Source organism: Hyperoodon ampullatus (genome assembly GCF_949752795.1).
Source record: "Hyperoodon ampullatus genome assembly, chromosome: 15".
NCBI classification, from domain to species: domain Eukaryota; kingdom Metazoa; phylum Chordata; class Mammalia; order Artiodactyla; family Ziphiidae; genus Hyperoodon; species Hyperoodon ampullatus.
Window position 1 is genome coordinate 17,794,791 of NC_136928.1, and position 20,413 is coordinate 17,815,203.

Sequence of the window (20,413 nt, forward strand, 5' to 3'; positions counted from 1 at the left end):
CGCCTGTGACTGCCACGATTCCTCTGCCCACATCGTGGTTTCTGTTCTTACTTTACAGTTTGTTGACATTGGAATAATAACAAGTATTGAAATAAACCATAAACAAGTGGATGTTGCAAAAAAAGGACAGGAAGTTTGTGTCAAAATAGAACCCATCCCTGGTGAATCTCCCAAAATGTACGGAAGACATTTTGAAGCTACAGATATTATCGTCAGTAAGGTAAGTATCTCACTCAGCAAGTGGCCCCTTTTAAGAAAGGGGGCCGTCAGCTCTTCTGATGGCCTTTACTCAGGAGCTGAGGGCGTTACATTTAGAATCTGATGGGACTGGATTCTTCGTTAGGGCTTGGCCTGTAGCCTGGCCTCCTGACAGAGTGCCCGCTAGGACTTCTAGGTCAGATCCCCAGCAGACAGATGTGGTACTGGCATTCTGCTCCCAGAAAATGCAGGCAGGCAGGCTCTACTTTGGCAGTTTCTGCCTGACCTTTCCATTTGTGATGAGCAGGATCTGGTAACAAGCTCTGGGGCCACATGCTCTTCTTTGGCACTTGTTTGTCACACTGTTTTGTTCACTGTGTGCCTCGGGCCTTACAGATCAGCAGGCAGTCCATCGACGCCCTCAAAGACTGGTTCAGAGACGAGATGCAGAGGAGCGACTGGCAGCTTATTGTGGAGCTGAAGAAAGTGTTTGAAATCATCTAGTTTCCACACGGGCCAGGAACTGGAGGAGATGCAAAATGACGCTGTGCTACTGCCAAGAAAAGCAAGGCAAGAAACGGAATGACCTATCTGAAAACCGCTGAACTAAGCATAGAAGGAAAAAAATAGGTGTATAAGATGTTTTCCATGAGAAACCAAGAAACTTACACTGGTTTGACAGTGGTCGATTACACGTCCCCACAGCTCCGGCGTGACTGCTCGCCCATCCACGCCTTTCCCTGTCCTCCTCTACTGGCTGCTGTTTTAAAGGTTGCCCTTCCCCAAATTTGGATTTTTATTACAGATCTAAAGCTCTTTCAATTTTATACTGATTAAATCAGTACTGCAGTATTTGATTAACCAAGCTTCTGCAGATTTTCTGATTCTTGGGACTTTTTTGAGGTAAGAATACTTATTTATGCATATCCTTCCCACCGTGGTGGTTTTTTTTTTTTCTTTCCCCCATGCGTTCTTCTGCCATCTGCCCTTAGGGATTTTTTAAAAATAGAAAATTAGGCATTCTGATATTTATCTGCTTTGTGTGAAACCATGGTGTAAAGCAAAACTGGCTGCTATTTACTGCTTGTGTGGTCACGAGAGTCCACTGTAATCAGCACAGTTCTGAACTCCAATAAAGAACCCAGACGTTGACCCGCGAGCTCTGCTAGGCTTCATGTCAGCGTAGCTGCTCTTCTGAGTCTCCATCCCCGTGCAGCTCATTCTCTCGAACTATTTTGTTAACTATCATACCTTGTGTACTAGCACATGTTAACATTAGGAATTCTTATACATCAATCTTGGTCTATTTTGTCCTAGCAAATTCCATCATGCATACATTTTCTGATGAGACAATCAATAGGGTGTTGATTACCTGTTTGGACTTAGTGTAAACAGTAAGTTGTTACAGAGATATCATAATGGTTTCTTCATATTAGTAATCTGATTGTAGCTAGTTTGTTATGGTTTTCCTGAAGAATGTGGGAAGTGGGTCCCTGAGGTAAGAGATCTATTAGCATCAGAGAAATTCTTCTGGCGGATCCCTAATATCTGACTACCTATTTATAGCACAGTGTTGAATGAAGTCAGTGTGGGGTGTTGGAGGAACATTAGAATTATAAACTATATTTTTAAAGTGTTATGGCATAACATACAGCATAGAAAAATACTTTTATATACATCTGAAAATCTGGACCATTCTTCATTATATTATTGAAGTTTCTCAAGGGCCAGTAGAGGCAAAGACAAAAACCTCTAAACCATCTGGGGGACATAATTTTTCCCAGGAAAAACTTAATCTTGAATTGTGTGTGTGTTCTAATTCAAAAATATGTAAATTCCTCCACTTGGAAGAAGTAAAGAAGATTTGCTTAACGTGTTCCTGTGTTCATGCTTTGGGTCAGGAGTGATCAGAGTATTGGGAAGCTTTCTTTACCCTTGCTTGGAACAAGTAGAACACCAGTCTGGGCCCCCTCGGGCATTTCAGAGCTTAGCATGAAGCGTGTAACGGTCCGGCCATAATAGTTCAGGATTTGCTTCCTAAAGGATTCACAAAAAGGAGCCTGTACAAAATATACATACAGTTCTTTATTAAACAACTGTAAACACTTCACTGTAAAAATCCATAAAACTTTATAAACAAACATTTTGTAAACAATCTATGCTACAGTAAAAGAATTAACAGTTATTTACATGCAATACTGACAAATTTGGCACTTATTGAAAAGAAATGTACAAAAACACTTGGCTTAAAAAGAAATTTAAAATTATAAAACTCAGAGCATTACTATCATGCACTTTGCAAATACCTCACAAGCACTTATGGCACAGCTAACGGAGAGCAGCAGGCTCCCTGGTAGTGTTCACGTAACTTTTAATGTGCTTCCGTAAGTTTGCTGTAAAACCACCTGAACATTGTCTAGAATAAAGTCAAATGCCATATTCCAAACCGACTCCACCGACTGCTGCATCAACCTGCAGGTGAGCAGAGACAAGCGATCAGGAAAGACTGATTCCTTCAAGAATCTGTTTAACATATATATTGATATTTAGGGTTTAAGAGTTTTAACGTCTGTATGTAAATACACTCAAAAACGTACTTCTGTGGTTTAAACTATATAAACCTTGAGAGGAGGAGCAATCTCGTTTTGAGCCTTTTTCACTCCCCAGTCAATGTTATGGCACTTCTTTCTCTGGGCTTCCCTTTTCAGGAACGCTGAGGAGCACAGCTACCGTAACTGATGGCCTCACCTCCCTCCAGGAGCTGTGGTGACAGACATGCTGGTTTTTTCCCTTTGGGTAAAGCACTGAATAGTTACCTTTTCATGTATTTTATAACTAGGTCCAGTTTTTCCAAATCTTTTTCCTCTATTAGATCAGTACAGTATTTCACAACTTGCAGAATGTCTTCTTCCATTGGATCTAGAGAGGGGAGAAATCTCAAATGAGGACCAACTTATGCTTTTGAAGGAGAAAGGCAGAGATCTGCAGGGATCAAGGAAACTACGTGCTACCATAGTGACTCAGAGCTGCCACCCGAGTGGGCTGTGGTAAGGAACCTTTCCAAGCCGCCCCCAGAGGTCAAAATGTTGGGGGTGGTGGTGGCTGGTTTACGCTCATTCGATTTAGGAGAATAGTTCCTCTATAGAGCTGAGTTCACGTTCTGTAGTCATAGGACATCACGTCTCAGTACCAGCCAGGCCAACCTGAAATGGTAGTTATCCATTCTCTGAGCAAGGTCTTCACATCACTGAATTCCACAGCTCCAGCTAGGTTGGGTGCTGGGGGTCTAACACACCCAGAGGGCTCAGGCTGCAAACCAGAAAGGCCAGCAACACCTGAAGTGGAAGCAGAGAGTTCTCCCTGTTAAGAAAACAAATGATAGAAAGTGCTATATTTACATAACATCGAGTACATAAACATCCGATGAAGGAGAAGGTCAAAGTTTAAAAAGTATGAAAGAAATTACCAGAGGTTTCTCAGAGGCAGGACCTCCATGTTTTAGAAACCCATCAACTACCTTCTGTGGACTGCCACAGGCCCCTGGCAGAGGTTTTGCAGGACTGTTAAGCAGCATGTTTTTCAAAGGGCTCTGAATCTTGTTGGGGGGACTGATGGAGCTTTTTTTCTTGTTTCTTTTCTTTTCTTTCACCGCTGCTGGTTTTAGCTGCAGTAGCGGGTTCTTTGGCACTAAAAGAAGATGGACATAAGATCCACAACACAACATGCCTGGAGAGCAGCACGGGCCCCTTCCTCCTCCCAAGAGCAGCCCTGAATGCACACACGCACGCACGCACACAGCACAGGGCTCCGAGGGAGGCAGCAAGTGACCGTGGCCCCGCAATTCCTAGGGTTGCTCAGCCACTTACTAGTGACATTTGGGACCTGCCCGTCTATACGGGGCTCAGAGCAGTCAATGAAAACAGGCGAATTCCTTCCAGCAGTTCAGCAGGCAGTATTCTGTTTTCATTTTAAATGTGGTATTTGTGACGCATGTTCAGAAACCTTCAGATTCTGGGCTTTAAACCTACATCCTCTGAAGGATCGGTCTCAAAGGACAACTGGCTTGACAGATAATCAATTCAAAAGATTTCTGGGTAATAGCTTGTTCAGACTTTTAAGTCAAGAAGCTACAGATACAAATCCACCTAGGACTCTGACAGCACTTAACCTGTACTGCATACTAGTTCTGTTCCCCTGATGTGAAGAGCACTGAACATGACTAACAGCTTAAAGACTTGGGCCATCATATATATACGACAACAATCAAACAACAATTTCATTTCTCACATCTTCACTTCTGTTACGTGTCACTTGCAAAGCTTACCAGATGTGCTGGCCTGCTGCAGGTGAGGGGTGTTTTCTCCCTGCCTTTGTCTTTGATCATAGGCTGCTTTCAGCTCCTTTTGAAGCTCTGCTGGAAGGGCCGCAAACACCTCAGGGTCCACCTGGTGGAAAAGAGAAAGGTCAAAGTCAAACCTGAGCTGACTCTATATACAGGTGGCTGGTTTATATTTTTCACAAAATAGACTTTATTTCAAATCATACTTTCCTGATCTGTATGAATTAGGTCCTCAATATCAAAGCTCATTAAATCCTCACAAGGTTATAGGGTGAGAATAAGGAGTACAGCTTTGAATGTGAATTGACTTAATTAAAAAACCAAAACAAAAACACTGTGCAGAACGACCAGGGCAAGAAGCACTAGTAGGAAATGAGAAGCAAAACGCAAGAAAACAGGCACATATGTGATGTTTTTCTTAAACGTCAAACTCTGATTGTGTTACTGTCCCTAGTGTACAGCTACATATCTTCACCCTGGTACTCGAGTGTGGCCCAGGGTCTTCTCAGGCCAATGAAACGGCAGAGTGTTTCTGTCTTTGGGGTGGAAGCTGTAAGCGCCCACACCCCATAGCCTCCCTCTTCGCTGCCCTCTGTTGTCCATACTTGGCTGCTCTGTCAGTTTGTGTCCCGCAGGTGATGTGGAGACGGGCCATCCCTCCTCCCCCAAGGGACGGAGTCAGCCACTGGGAGATTAAGGGGCAAGGGAGAAAAGGAAAAGAGAAGTGCCCTGAGCTGGGAGCCAGATGGCCGAGGACATTCACACTATGGTAGAAGGGCCTCAATTCAATTCACCTGTGAAAATGCTGGAAGGGCTATTACATTAATTCCCCCATCGCTGTTAGATTCTTGAGGTTCCGGTATTTGTAACAAAACCGTCCCAGCTGGCTGTGGCAACACCCCTGCGCTGTAGCCGTTTACCGCCTCTCTCCTCCTGTCGCCAGGCGGCTGCCCCTGCTGCGCAGCACACACTTGCTCCACCTGCTCCCGGAGATCAGGTGGGAGCGCTTCCAAAACAGACTGATCTAGCTGTAAGACAGCAGACAGATGCTGAGATGATGCACTTCCAGAGGTCATGCCCCCTCTCCTTCCCACTGCAACACCATGGGTAGTGGACACAGGCGCAGACCACCAGGCTAGGAGAGCCACCCCCAAACCAGCACGTTTTTGAAACATCTTGGTCTTTCGCCACTGATGCCTGGCTGGTCATGCGTGGACTCGAGATGACAAGGGCAGGCCCCTGGCCGGTACCCCAGGGTCAGCTCAGCCAGGTCTCCTCACTGAACCTGCTGCACAGGGACAGACAGACAGGCCGGCCCTTGTCAAGCTCAAATCTTAAACTCTGCCCAGGGGAAGCGGCCAGTGCCTGAGGCACACGTCCATTTCTGGGATGAGGTAAAGAGTCCTGGGTCACAGCTTTACCTTTCAGACAGGAGACTATCTGCCCCAAAATATAAATTATATTCGTCTGAACAGCAAGCTAGGAAAAAGGGATTCTAGAAGCTCAACTCTCCAGCCTACACACTAGAATCCTCTGCCCATCCATCCCTTTGAAAACAAGCGATTGCCACACGCTGGTAGGCCAGTCTTACCTCGCTAGGAGCCACCATTTTGGGGTAACTCGCCAGCACCAGGGACCCAGTGCAAGCACTTCCCAACTGCCCCTTTCCCTGGCCTCATAGCCAGCACATCCCACTACTTAGGGGAACAGAGAAAACTGATTTTCCCAACAGAGCTTAAAGTGCTACGTAAAGTTTCCAAGAAGCAAAAATGCCAACAGCATACCACGTTTACAGACCACACCAATGGAATTAATAGCTGGTGTTAAGGAAATCATTCACCCTATAGAGAGAACTGTTTGCAAATGCTGCAAGAGAAACCTTTGACAAAAGGCCTCTCCTACTGAGCAGCAAAGCCGTGCTGTTGACCAGAGCTGTGTCCACGTGATCACAACTGTGAGAGGGAGGTACAGAGGCTGCCGACGGTGGCAGTTCACAGAACGGGCTTTCTCGTCCATGCTTTATAACCCGCGAGAGTCGCAAATCTTTGCAAAAGCACAATCTTGCCCTGAACGTGTTTCCCATTTGGAACTAACACCATGATCCACCCTGTCAAGCTGCCCTTTCTCCTTTTCTTGGCTGTACTGATAACTTAAAAACATCATTCCTACTGTAAAACTACTTTTGCACTGACATCATATTTACAACTATAAATACATACCTGGGAAGGTGATGGGACCTCTATACTCAGGTTAAGTCTTGATTTTAAACTGATGGGAGAATGTAGACCATTCCATTTCCCTGAGGACTCGGGTCTGCTAGTAGTAACAGGACTGACACTTGATGTCAGATGTGAAGACAGAGATGGCAAGAAAGTGCAAGTTCTAGAGGCAGATGAAATGTCCAGATCCATAGCAGCCAGAAATACTGAAAATACAGGAATTGACATAAAATAGCCTCTTCATGGGGGGGGGGGGGGAGGAAGGGTGCACTTTAATCCATTACAGATAAAGCTTTATTACTGACTCATCATAATTCAGAATGTCGGGGCATTTCTGAGATTCACAGGGAGCAAGGCTGGACGACCTGTACACTAACTTCACACTCCTGACGGTATAAGCTCCAAAACGAGAGCCACGCTGACGACCACTGACCTTCCTTGTGCTCCTCGTCTGTGGGCTTCTTAGCTTTCTGAACTTGGAGGAGGTCAAGGACAGAGTGTGACCCAGGACAGGGGCTTGACTGAACTGCCGGGCGACCGGGACATGCAGAAGGGTTTGGATTAGTCGGAACCAACTGATTCACATGAATCCCAACCTAGAACCAGAATAAAATAGGTTTCTAGGAAAAAAAGTTAAATTCAAACAGCGTTTTATACAATTGATTATAAAAACGACTTCTATACTAGCTATACTAGCTACTCTCAATTTTAGAGTATCTAATCTACCCAAACATAATCTCTTCAAAATCAGGAACTCCAAAAAAGTGGAATACTGTACCCACTGAAGTTCTCATCAATTGAGTTTTTGTGTTTGTTTATTTTTGGCCACGCTGTGCAGCTCGTGGGATCTTAGTTCCCTGACCAGGGATTGGACCCGGGCCCACGGCAGTGAAAGCGCCGAGTGCTAACCACTGGACCACCAGGGAAGTCCCAATTAAGTTTTTTAAATAAAACTTGAACGAAGTTTAACCAGGGGACAGTCTACTTGCAACCTTACTTTACCTATCATTTTCGTCAATAAAAACCAGGCTTGGGGGTGGGGCGGGCAGTGGGTACGCGGCAGGTATCTGCACAGGTAAGCACCGCCCCCTGCCCATGACAGTACCCCAGGGAGGAGTTTCATCACTGTTGGCTTAGTGGCTTTAATCCTTCCACAGCACCCACACCAAGCGAGTAACTATCCTTTACTCACACACAACCTACAAAGGTTAATCTTTAAGAAAATGAAGGCTTTTACATTTTTGATGCCCTCTCACTGATCATGCATCCTCACGTGCCCACGGTAAACTCCCCCTTCCAGATCATCGTTTATCAGACATCAGAACAAACTTCTGATGAAAAAGAACCTTAAAGGTCAAGAAACATTTGCAGCTTCACACTCCCCCCAGCCCCGTCTCCTTCTGCGGGAACCAGAGCAGGAAGCAAATAACGCCTGTTAAGATAGGTCTTTGGTTGTTTAAAAGAAAGGCACTATAAAAATTCAAGATATGATACTTATTATTCTAAGCAGAAAACAGATTTCAGAACAAATGTGAATTCTTAAATAAGGAGACCAGCTCAGATGAGAAAGTCGTTTTTCAGTTTCTCTTCTTATATTACATCAGTGGAGCTGAAAAAGCTGCATATAAACCCCCTAAACCGCACCATGACCACCCTCCGATCAACCCTCAAATAAGAAAAACATTACAGAAAATCCTGCTTTAAAATGTTACTACTCACCCCTCTCATATCCGAAATGTTGAGTTTCATTGTATGAAACATGTTTAGTGCAGCCTTTCCAATTATTTTTGCACTATCCGTTGCCTGGTCAAGAGTCACAGTCCTGTAAGTGATAGAACTTTTTTAAAGGAACAAAAGCTACATTCCATATGTATTCCCTGGTACCTCAGTAGTATGGAACGGTTTAAAGAGTTAAAGTTGTAAAGCAAGTTATCAGAAAGTTTAAATAAGTATTAAATATGATCCTTAAAAAAGCAGGACATAGTCTTCCTTCAAGGAAGCCAATCATGCTAAATTAATTACATTGGCAACAAGTGGGAAAAGAAAAATCATCAAGAACATTGGGACTTTCAGAGAGCTGGTCAACCAAAAATAAGTTGAGAAAAATGTTTTAAAGAAATGTACTTCAGTTAATGTATATTCAAATATAAGCATATTATGTTGCAACTAAAGCCTGAGCAGTAAGTACGTTTTAGATTCCCAGAGATGTTTTAGGTTGCAAGATTATCTATGTTGAGGTACGGTTAATACTCAGAAGAGAAAGATGAATCTCCCGGATTCTCCTGACTCTATTTTCAACATGTGAATATGCCCAATACATGGGCATGCGGATACAGAAATGTGTGGACACCTCTGAGGAAGGAAGTATGGTGGCGCCCTGTCTAAAACCCAGATAGACAAGATGCAATTTTTACATCTGTAAGAACTCCTCAAGGGGGACCAGAGAATGTGCCAGCAATATCAGGTGCCCAAGACTACATTTACCCTTTTTTCAGTACTATGAATACATTATGTATTTATCTATGAAAAGTACCTATCTCTTTAAGGAAATTATTTGCAAAAAATTTCCATTGGTTTGCTACCTAATGATTACCTTAAATTTATTTCACACAGATAAATAGAGAGTAACTTAAAAGCAAGATTTGTAGAGGACCATAGTGGTTTAAACACGTGTTTATCTTCCTTTCCAAAACAACACTAAATGGACTTGAAATTATTTTTGGAAGGTGTGAACTCTTAAAAGATAGCAAAGGGAGAGAAGACAAGAGGAGAGGGAAACTGTCAGCCGTAATTTAGAAAATACTCAAATGCCTGCTAAATGCCTAAAGCAAGGCACCAACTTTGAGATAAGCCAGTCTATGCTACAGAACCTCAGAAGAGCTCAGCAATGAGAGGTGTCAGGTATGTCTGAAAGGAGGGGGAGAGAATACATGCGAAGCAGGCTCTCACAGCTGGCCATCCTCCTTCCTGGACGGCTTCCCAGAGATGGGAATGTTGACACAGAGAAGCTACAGGGGGGTCAGGCACAGCAGAGGAAGAGCGGGGCCCCTCGCTCGGAAGCAGCACAGCACACCCGTTCCCAGCCAGACCCCTCTCCTCCTGAGTAACCAGAACACCAGCTGTCACCGGTCCATCTTCTCACCCACCCACCCCCTGGGCGGAACATCTCACAAGAAGAACCACAGACACTGCCAGCTGGTTGTGGGTAACCAAAGACCAAGCCCCTCCAGCCGCCCTCCCGGAGTGGAGTGAAGCCCCCTGGTCTGCGTGTCCCACTAAGAGTCCAGAGGCTCCCACAACATTTCAGCAGTTCATATATAAACAGCCAAGAACTATCAGATAGATAAATGCTTGAAGAAAATCTCTGATACAAAAAGACAGCAACCAAAACAGGAAAAAAGGAACTCAGAGAGACAGACGGACACTGGGGGTAGAAGAGCATTTACGAGGTAAGAGAGAGAATTCTGCATCTGTGAAGAGATACTATAAATAATGTCCAAAGAATAAATTCAAACACTCCAATGTAAAACGTCAGTACTGACAGACGTGATAAATTTAATACCGGCAAAGTACCTGGCACAAAGACAAACGGATACCATCCCAGAACACCTGTGATAAAGAGAAGATCCTGAAAGTTCCAGAAAGAGCAGATCTCCTATAAAGAACAGGCAGTCAGAAGAGCAGTGAACTTCTCAACAGTAACCCTGAAAAGATGACGACAATGGAGCCTTTAAACGTCTGAGGAAAAATGATTTCTAAGACACGTTTATAACCTTTAAGTCGGCGAACCACTGAGCATGAGGATAGACAGGTTTACACCCATGAATTCCTTCTCAAGATATGAGGAGACCAGGGATCTAGGAAAACAGGGATCCAACACAGAGAAGGGACACCCCACGACTCCAACTTTTCAGCAAGTCTTAAACAAATTCAGACCGGAGTAGCAGGTTGGGGACCCCAAGAGAAAGGCCTTCAAGAAAAGAGATCAAACCAGTAACAGACTTGCTGATGCGTTAAAACACAGTCACGGCGGAAGGCAGTCTGGGGATAAACTCAGTGGCAAATTCACAAAAAAGCAAGCAAAACGAGATACTCAGTAACTCCAGGAAAAACATATTCAAGAGGAAAGAAAATGTGATCCTAGTGGACAATATGGACCAGCTATGTACAGTATGCACATGTCATAATAATGGGACAGTGGAGAGTGACTGACCGAACCAAAACCCACCGACCTGACTGCAGGGTGCGGGGGGGCAAAGGAAAGAAACACGTCTGGGGAGAAGAGCAACAGGCAGTGGAGGAGAGAAGGGAGAAAGTCCTCTTCTACAGGAGGAAGTCAGGCGAACGTTCTGCAGGGCTCGAGACAGAAACAGCAGTTTAAGTATATATCTAGAAATGTGGATGTAAGTATCAGAAGAAACCACAAAAAGGTTGAAAAGTATGGTGCTCAGAGCTGGGGAGAGGTGCAAAGGACTGGAAGCTGTATTTGACCTTTTCAATTAAAAGTTTATCACTTTTAAATATATATATTATGTATTATATATAGATATATAAAAAACATATATAATATATATATATACACACACAATTCAAATTAAAAACACATATACAGAAAAGAACTCCAAGAAGGAAGAAGTCTTTTCCCAAAAGGAAAACTGTTATAAGAAAAATTTTCCTAAGTGATAATCAAGCCACAGATCTCAATCTACATGTGGCTCTTTGACTTATGCAACTTAAATTTTGTCATATCGATGACAGTATCAAAATGTGCCTGTGAGTCACATGATTGCCATGTAGCTTTTGATTAAGGCCAATTACAAGAGATTACAGAATAATTATACACTTCTGAGTTTCCTAAACCACACAGGACTTCAGTTTGACTACAGCACGGGTCCAGACTACTTCTGGGAAGGGCCAGCTGGAAAATAGCTTGTACTCTGTTGTCTCTTTCACCTATTCTTCATTTTTCACAATCTCTTATATACAAATCATTCTTAGCTCCCATGAATCATGTAAAAACAGGCCACAGGCTGGATTTGGCCCACAGAAAGTAGTTTGCCAACCCCTGAATTAGAGGAAATACAGGATCAGTATTATAATATTTCATAACCTCTCACCTGAAGCATTTCTTATGCAGTTACAATACCACCAAAACGTTAGGCTTAAATTAATGGCTTACAATTGATCTACATTTTATTACATTTATAAAATTACACTTGTTTCAATTAATCACGTGCTATTTATGCCTTATGATGTCTCATCCAAAGATATTTATTTTAAGGGCATGGAAAAATGTATATATACTTTATTGCCAGCAATGCAGGCAGATTTTTGAACTGTCCTGTGTTAACATCTGTGGAAGAAATGATACTGTATCTGAGAATTGCTTCAAAATAACTAGGGGGAAGGAGAGGAAGGATGGTGCAGGTGCCCACCAGCAATTGTGGAGATCAGGTGATGGGTACATGGGGTTCATTACACTGTTTTCTCTACTTAATGTTTAAATTTTTCAAAATAAAACTTTTTTAGAAGTTAGGACAAAAAAGAACAAATACCAATAACAGCAAGCAGATATGTGCTTACCAAAAAAGCTGAATATTATCCTTGAATTGGGGGAAATAAAGTACAGTTAAAATCCCAGTTTTTCTTAATGCTGTAATTAGATTTTTGGAATATCTGGATTTTCCAAAAAGGATTAAATGAAGGCTGATTTTCTTATTGTGCTTAGACAGAGGGAGGCCCCTAGGTACTGCTGAATGCATCACAACATACAGTTCTAAGAAACTGTAAGATATTTTAAAATGCACAGACAGCAAGAGGAAACTACTACACTGTATTTTAATTTATCTGTCAATCAACCAAAGCTTTAAAATACAGTGTACTGTGTAGTATAAAATGGCATACAAAATTAGGTATTTTCATATTGGCCACAAATCTTACATGAAGTTTTATATTAGTGGCCCTCACATTAAAAAAAAAAAACAGGGTTTTAAAATGCCTTCTACCAGTTTCCAGAGACTACCATAATCTGATTAATCTTTTCACAAAAAGAAATTACACCTCCCTAAATGAAGTAAATGTCTCATTGAAATCATTTTCTGAATGATTACACTGACGTTTCCCTGCAGAACCCTTCCACTAAGTCCACAACCACCTCCCTTTCTGTCCCTGCACTGACCTCAAGACCCCAAGAACAGTCTGCCCCGGTCAGGGACACACGGACAGGCTGGCCTGGAACCTGGCAAGTCAACGTAGTTCTGACAGCCTTGGGCTGAGACCTGGCTCCGCAGAACGTCCAGGAACATCAGCGTTTTGCAGATTTTAATTCATACTCTTGTTTTTTTTCATTTTCCATTAATTGTAATAACCTGCACTGAAACATCAATATCCAATATCCTTTATAAGGTAAGCTTACCTGGTGATGTTATCACAAATTCCATGGCCTCCAAATTTCGCAGTTTCTACAGGGGCCCCCGGCTTCCGTACCATGATCTTGAGAGTCAGGCGTTTACCCTTCATGCCAGCAGCTTCAAGCCGCCGTTGGATTTCTTCTGAAAGACTCAGAAGAAAAGCTTCTGCTTCTTTTGGCTACAGAAAGACAAACGTAAAAAAATACCCTCCGTGTTATTTTCCTACATGCCTAACAATTCTTCTCAAGTAGATTAACTTTCAATATTAAACGTGTGTATGATTTAGTGCCCTGCTCTTGTCTACTTAAAAACAGACATTCTGCCGGTTCTGGGAACGGCAAGAGTTTTAAGACTGAATTTCAAGCATCAAGAGTCTATGGTCTAGGGCTTCCCTGGTGGCGCAGTTGTTGAGAGTCTGCCTGCCGATGCAGGGGACACGGGGTCGTGTCCCGGTCCGGGAAGATCCCACATGCCGTGGAGCGGCTGGGCCCGTGAGCCATGGCCGCTGAGCCTGTGCGTCCGGAGCCTGTGCTCCGCAACAGGAGAGGCCACAACAGTGAGAGGCCCGCGTACCGCAAAAAAAAAAAAAAAAAAAAAAAAACCAAAAAAAAAAGAGTCTATGGTCTAGTTGGAGAGACAGGACTATGTGAAAATATAAAGAATATAAGGTAAAACCTGTGAAGAGAGCAGTACCTGGGTAAACCTTATTCCATAGTTGATCTCAGCTGAAACAGATTTTCTTTCCTTTTCAGTTCGAACTGGTCTATCGTCCAAACCACGGCAGAACCTATAAAGCATCTGACCTGTTTTGGGACCAAATTCTTTCTGGAGTCTTGCCATGGTCATATACTGCAAGTCTCCACAAGTTCTAATTCCCAAAGATGCCAACTTGGATTCCATTGAGCGTCCAACTCCTAGGAAAGGGACAGTTCTTTAATTCTGCATATAAGCTATTAAAAACAATTGAGCATTATGAAATAACTATTCATGCACAAACAACTAATTTAAAATAATCTCCCTTAAAATTCTGAAGTGACATAACTGAAGCATCTCATAGATTAAGAATTTTTTTTTTTGGTTGGTGCAAATCATACTAGTAAAGTTATTTCTAGAAGCTACTTCTCAATTTGGACTCTACCTATAGGTGAACCAGAACTTTTCAAGTGTGTATGACTAAGTAAGTTCTCCAAAAAGTGTGATTTTTATTTATTACTGAGTAAAAAAGTTTTCTATCTTATTTACAAAATCAACTAAGTTACAGACTCGTTTAAGCTAATCTATAGTATGACTTACAGACATACTAGGAGACTCAGGAGTGTTACGGATTCTACTGACTTCGGCGAGGGCCAAACTTCTCAATGGTTCAGCCACATTTTCTCTGAATGGGAACTAGAACAAGAGGTCATGACAGAGGTCCAAGCACACGTCACTTGCTCTCACACTGGACAAAGTGGCACAAGTGACGTGGGGATGAAGGTTCCTGAGCAAAGTAGCAGCGAGGGGAGGACAGACAGATGTCTTTTACCAGCAAAGATTATCTCCCTGGAAAGGCAGTCAGTGTCCCGCAGCTGGGCCAGCGTGCAGCAGCCCCTCATCACCGTCTGCAAGATGCAAGGCTGGAGCCTCGCCCAAAGGATGCTCATGAGCTCTGTTGCTCTCCATGTGCCCAAAAGCTTAACGAAGGTACATGTGTCTGGGAAAGCGATTTAAGAGTAACCTGGGGGAACTAAAACTCTTATTAAAATGGTCTAGGGCTTCCCTGGTGGCGCAGTGGTTGAGAGTCTGCCTGCCGATGCAGGGGACGCGGGTTCGTGCCCCAGTCCGGGAGGATCCCACATGCCACAGAGGGGCTGGGCCCGTGAGCCATGGCCGCTGAGCCTGCGCGTCCGGAGCCTGTGCTCCGGGGCGGGAGAGGCCACAGCAGTGAGAGGCCCGCGTACCGCAAAAATAAAAACCAAAAAAAAAAAAAAAAAAGGTCTCCACACCATGAGATCAGTATTGTCCATCAGTGAGGAAGACTGCGGTCTGGTCTTCTATAGGATGTTACCAAGGAGCTCAGAGTGGAGTCTGGGGTCGCCTACCTGTCACCGTTATTGTCACTTCTGGCTCCAGTTCTCTGAGTGGCCCTAGTGGGGGAAGGAGCGTTCTCGTCCAGGTTCTGCCAGGAGAACCTCTTGGAGCAGTTACACAGACGCACGGTTAGGAGGGAGGTGGTCAACTTTACAAAAGGTCTGTGACCACAGAGGTGGGCGAGACAAGTTTAACCCAAGAAAATCTGTCCCCATTGGAAGTCAGATGAAACGTGTTAAGGGTGCTGTACCCCATTTGTGCCATTTTCAAGTTCAAGTCAGAACAGAGAACAAGCAAGAATAGCAGAGTCTGAGTCAACAAACAAGAGAACCCTCCAGAGGAAGACCATTCACAAAACGACGAAATTCTAAGTGAAACCTATTGGAGTATTTTTCAAGATGGGGAGGAGGAACCCAACGAAAGGGACAAATCAGATATGAGGGTGGCCAAAGCCAGAGAGGCACTCTACGCAGCTGTTCGTGTTCAGGGAACGCTTTCTGTCTCTATTTTTTTCCGTCCCATCGTTGCCCCAACTCCCCACCCTCAAGATGTGATCATGTTCTTTCCCTGACACATCTGGGCAGCCAACCTGTTCTCCCTGATTTGCAAAATCAGCAAGAGGCAATAATCCTGCATTAACTGTGTGTACTGGGATGGGCAGGGGGAACCTGTAGATTTTGAGAGTCTCTTGAGTATACCAGAACACAATTACCATTCACTAAGAGGTACAGAAGAAAGACGATTACATTAAATAGCACCAAGTTAACCACGATCAACCTAATCTAACTGAACTGTCCCTCTAGGGAGGAAGAGAGGTTCCTCTCCATTACAAGCTCGTAAGTTGAGTGGGGGAAGGAGGCATGGATGGTCTACCTCTAACCCCTATGACGTTTGCACAGGCGGGGAAAGTTAGCTTGGAATCAGCACCAAGACCCCGAATGGGTGCTAGTTTGATTGCTTCGTGTGAGCGTTTTTAAGGAAAGGAGGCCCCTCTAAGGAGGAAGTAACAGGGTCTTGAGAATCAAATTGAGTGCAGCCACCTAGAAAGGGAACATGAAGGAAAATGTGCTAGCGTAGAACCAAGGTTCTGAGAAGGAGAGAAGAAAAATGAAGATGTGGAAGCTGCCAGTCAAGCCACTGGACGAAGATGTGGCATCTGTCCTTGAAGGGGAACGACGACCCCAGACTAAGAACAGCCAGGAATGCCTCCTCCCGGCACCCGGACCTTGACAGTCCAGAGACGCAGAAAAGTCAAGTTCCAAAGAATCAACCTTTGCCATCTAAGTTAGCACCGTTCAACAGAACCTCCTGTGGTGATGGAACCGTTCTCTTCTGTGCTGCCCAATTCAGGAGGCACCCGCCACACGTGGTTAACTGAGCACTGACTGCAATGTGGGCAGTACAACTGGGAAGATGAATTTTAATTTTATTTAACTTTAATTAATTTAACCTAAAATTTTCTAGCGTCACTTGGCTAGTGGCTCCCATATCAGGACAGTGTAGATGGTCATGTACACCTACACGGCCGCGGTGCTTATCTGACACGAGAAGAAAGAGCTGGAAACCTCAGAGTGGGTGCACACACCCAGCAGAGGATGGACAAGGGGCAGAATCCCACAAGCCAGGGTGGAAAGCCTTGTGAAGAGCCACAGAAACAGTGGAAAGAGCGACCACATTTAATCAGTTGTTGGGGACAGTCCATTCTTTCATTAGCTAAACAGATCTCGCTGGGTCATTTATATGCCAGCACAACATGCAGTCATTACTCTGTGGCGCCTTCATAAACTTACTAGTGTGTGTTCCCCTTTTACGTGGCTGTAACAATTGTGTGCTGTGTGCCAGGCACGCCGTGTGCTCAGCCACCGGTCAGGGCACACAGGGACAGAGGCAGCTGGCGGGGGACAAGGGGGGAGGCGCGTTTAACTTGGACCCGCTTCTGGTTATTGGTTACAGAGCAGAACTTACTCAAAGCATGTGCCACAATATGTTAACAGTCACCATGTATTCATCTTCAACTATCTTTGGGAAACGACAAACTTTTAACAAAGATGAAGAAGCTTCCTTCTTGTACGAATTCTCATCAGAACTTACTACTGAGTGGGCCCCTCCACCGCACAGCGTTCCCGCGTGCATGTGGAGCCTGCTTTCAAAGGGACAGCTTGTACTTGAGATGGGTCACCATTCCAGGGCAGGAGTAACAACAGAAAAGGCTGACGTTGTACACACTGAAATGTTCTAAATCTTCCTGACAATAAATTTGGGGATTTTTATAAAAGTCAATAGTCTTACACATGAAACTCTCTCCAGCAATTCTGGGCGGCCACAGGCTACAAGCTGGTTCTGACGGAGAGAGGAGCAGGTGGATCGCCAGGGGAAGCCGATCCTGGCCGCCCCCATGTCCCCCAGATTTCAAGGTTCTCTTAGGAACTTCAAGGCTGTGCCTAAGAACTCAACCAGGACACGTAAACCCACAAGTGCCCTTCAAACAGTAAAGTCCTTCCAGCCAGGAAGCAAATGAAGGTGAAAGGTAAGATGACTAGGTCAAGGAACTAAAACTAAAACCTCTCTGTTTCTGTGTAAAAAAAACCAAACCAAACAAACAAACAAAAACTTACAAAAATGATGCAGTACAAAGATGGCGCTGTGGACGGAACTGTGTCTCTTCAAGATACCTATGCTGAAATCTTAATTCCCAGTACCTCAGAATGTGACTGTAACTGGAGAAAGGTCCTTCGTAAAGGTAATTAAGGTAACAAGAGGTCATAGAGGTGGGCCCTAATCCAGTATCACTGGTGTCCCTATAAGAAGAGATCAGTACACAGACGCACAAAGAGAAAACACCAGTGAAGACACAGGGAGAAGACGGTCACCTACACGCCACGGAGAGAGACCTCGGGGGAAACCCAACACGCTGGCAGCTCATTCATGGACCTCTAGTCCCCAGGATTCTTGAGGAAATAAACTGCTGTTGTTTAAGCCACGCAGTCTATGGTATTTTGTTATGGCAGCCTCAGCAAACTAATAAAGATGCCAAAGTAATGATAACTTTGAACTCAAATTTCACATGCACTTTAAAAACACTGGTTCCTTCTTATATAAAACTGCAATAAGACATGTTATTAAAACTCCTAAATTGTGTTGTCTAATAAGGTAATTTGCTAGCATGATTTTATAAGGTTACTCTTCAAATTTAACCTCAAACTGACCATCAAAATGTCGTATTTCACATTTCTGATACTACCACATTCTTGGATGTTATTTACTAGGGAGTCAGGAGGCTTCAGAACTAACCCATCATAAAATGGCTTTTGGGTCATTTAATATTTTTGGCCTATAACAGAAATTTCTAAGTTAGTTCAGATATACCTTTCTTAGGCTTAAGAACATGCATCTAAAAATACCACTAAATCCACTGTTAAAAGTGTTAAAACCTTTAACAACAAATGAATTTAAAAAAACCTTTCACCAAAAGTATACTCTCTTGAACTTTCCCACCACAAACACCTGGGAGCTTTGTGAAGCTAACGCAGGCTGCTTTACAAAAACAGGAGAGGATGATCTGAAATGGTATCCTGGATTACTATATGGCTCAGAGAAATTTCTTAGAAAGAGGTACCTACCATAGAAAGCAAGTCTAAATATTTAATAATTGTGAAATGAACTGCCCTACACACAAAAATTACATCTGTTCAAGGCCCCAAAAGGGCAACCATTTTCCAGTTACAATGAATTATACTTGATTTCTCCAAAGAGAAAGGTTTTTACATGCTAGGTTAGCTAGCCACACTACACAAGAAAGTAAAATAACTAACCATCCTGCACGTTAGGTGAGCAAGGTATGCCTTTTTGGACATTTTACTTCAACCTGAGTTAACAAAATACAATACTTCATTTTAGGTTTTCTTCTTCCTAATATGGTTTATACATTTTCTACTTTTAAAACTGTTTGTTTAGTAAACTCAGAAAAGTATCACTAGTTTGGAAGGACAATTTTGTAAATAGGGGAATCGATTTTCAAAACTTTATCTTGGGTCTAGAAGTACACTACTTCAATTGTGATTTATTTAAAGGACCAAAAGTCAATTTCATCATATTCTTTTAAACATGACTTCTTAGAATTCCTTGATCTTGGCACTTGAGAAATACTTAAATACTTAAAAGTAAAACGCACGAGAGGCAAAACTAAAATGTTATATTAAGGTTCTGATAAATCAACTGAAAGGATATTCATTGTGGAGTTCTAAATTTTGTTTCCCATGGCACTCAATAAAAGATTAAAATTTTTTAATTCATTTTTTAAAAAAGAAAGAAACGTTTTACATCTATGAAAAGCACTAATGAATACTTACAATAAATAAAAGTTAAAAAGAAACGATTTGTATTTACCTGGCAGATTAGTAACTAGCTGACCTCTGATAAAATCATCCACTTCTTCCGGTTTTAGGTGGTACTGGCCGTCCGGCTTTGCTTTCCTGGTTGCCATTCTAGCCAGGAGAATATTAGAACCTATAAATTTTTTTTAAAAAAAGGAAAGAAAGAACGAAAGAAGTCATTCAAGAAATATTCACAATTATTTTCAAAATTTCTTAACAAAGACATCTACAGACAGGTTACCTATCAAATTTCTAAAGAGAATGAAAATAATGTGCAACTTTGATCATTTCAAACACAGTACAAAACTGGCAGGATTCTGTTAAGTATTACAGATTATAACCAGCATCGCTCCTGGACAGATGTTACCTTCTGTTCCAAAACACGTGACATTTCAACATCTCCTACCCAGGTAAAGGAATAGAGAAAACAGTCCTAATCTAAGACTGGAGGTTTATAGGAATTGTGGGCAATGATCAGTTCATTTTACCAACCAATGTTTATTTGTTTGTTTGTTTTTGGCCGTGCCATGTGGCTTGCGGGATCTTAGTTCCCTGACCAGGGATTGAACCCAAGCCCCCTGCAGTGGAAGCGCAAAGTCGTAACCACTGGACCACCAAGGAAGTCCCTCATTTTAGCAACCAATGGATCCACGTTTGGTAGAAATAAGGCCAAAGAAATGCCATTGGACTTGGGGAGGAGAAGCCCAAAGAACCAGATGTCTCACTGTATGATCAGAACATGTGGAGTAGAAACTGAGGGTATGAGCATCTTAAAAAAGAAGACAGACAGTGACAGTGAGGTCC

General features: G+C 43.1%; 2 protein-coding genes across 3 annotated transcripts in view; one reads left to right on the forward strand and one right to left on the reverse strand.

Moving 5' to 3' along the window:
- The window catches only part of EIF5B (eukaryotic translation initiation factor 5B), a 69,841-nt gene extending 67,767 nt beyond the window's left edge, over positions 1-2,074 (forward strand). The window contains exons 23-24 of the mRNA XM_079720395.1: positions 59-220; positions 595-2,074. Of these exons, the coding sequence (XP_079576521.1) occupies positions 59-220; positions 595-702 (270 nt within the window). The 3' untranslated portion in view covers positions 703-2,074. The remainder of the gene's footprint in view (positions 1-58; positions 221-594) is intronic.
- Positions 2,075-2,147: 73 nt separating this feature from the next.
- REV1 (REV1 DNA directed polymerase) overlaps positions 2,148-20,413 on the reverse strand; it is a gene marked incomplete at its 5' end in the record, with an annotated part of 61,194 nt that continues 42,928 nt past the window's right edge. For both annotated transcript variants that reach the window (XM_079720778.1, XM_079720777.1), the window contains 12 exons: positions 2,148-2,670; positions 3,015-3,117; positions 3,402-3,558; positions 3,665-3,885; positions 4,523-4,643; positions 5,332-5,565; positions 6,757-6,962; positions 7,190-7,352; positions 8,476-8,578; positions 13,172-13,344; positions 13,860-14,080; positions 19,623-19,742. In XM_079720778.1, coding sequence (XP_079576904.1) covers positions 2,559-2,670; positions 3,015-3,117; positions 3,402-3,558; positions 3,665-3,885; positions 4,523-4,643; positions 5,332-5,565; positions 6,757-6,962; positions 7,190-7,352; positions 8,476-8,578; positions 13,172-13,344; positions 13,860-14,080; positions 19,623-19,742 — 1,934 coding nt within the window. In that variant the 3' untranslated portion in view covers positions 2,148-2,558. The remainder of the gene's footprint in view (positions 2,671-3,014; positions 3,118-3,401; positions 3,559-3,664; positions 3,886-4,522; positions 4,644-5,331; positions 5,566-6,756; positions 6,963-7,189; positions 7,353-8,475; positions 8,579-13,171; positions 13,345-13,859; positions 14,081-19,622; positions 19,743-20,413) is intronic.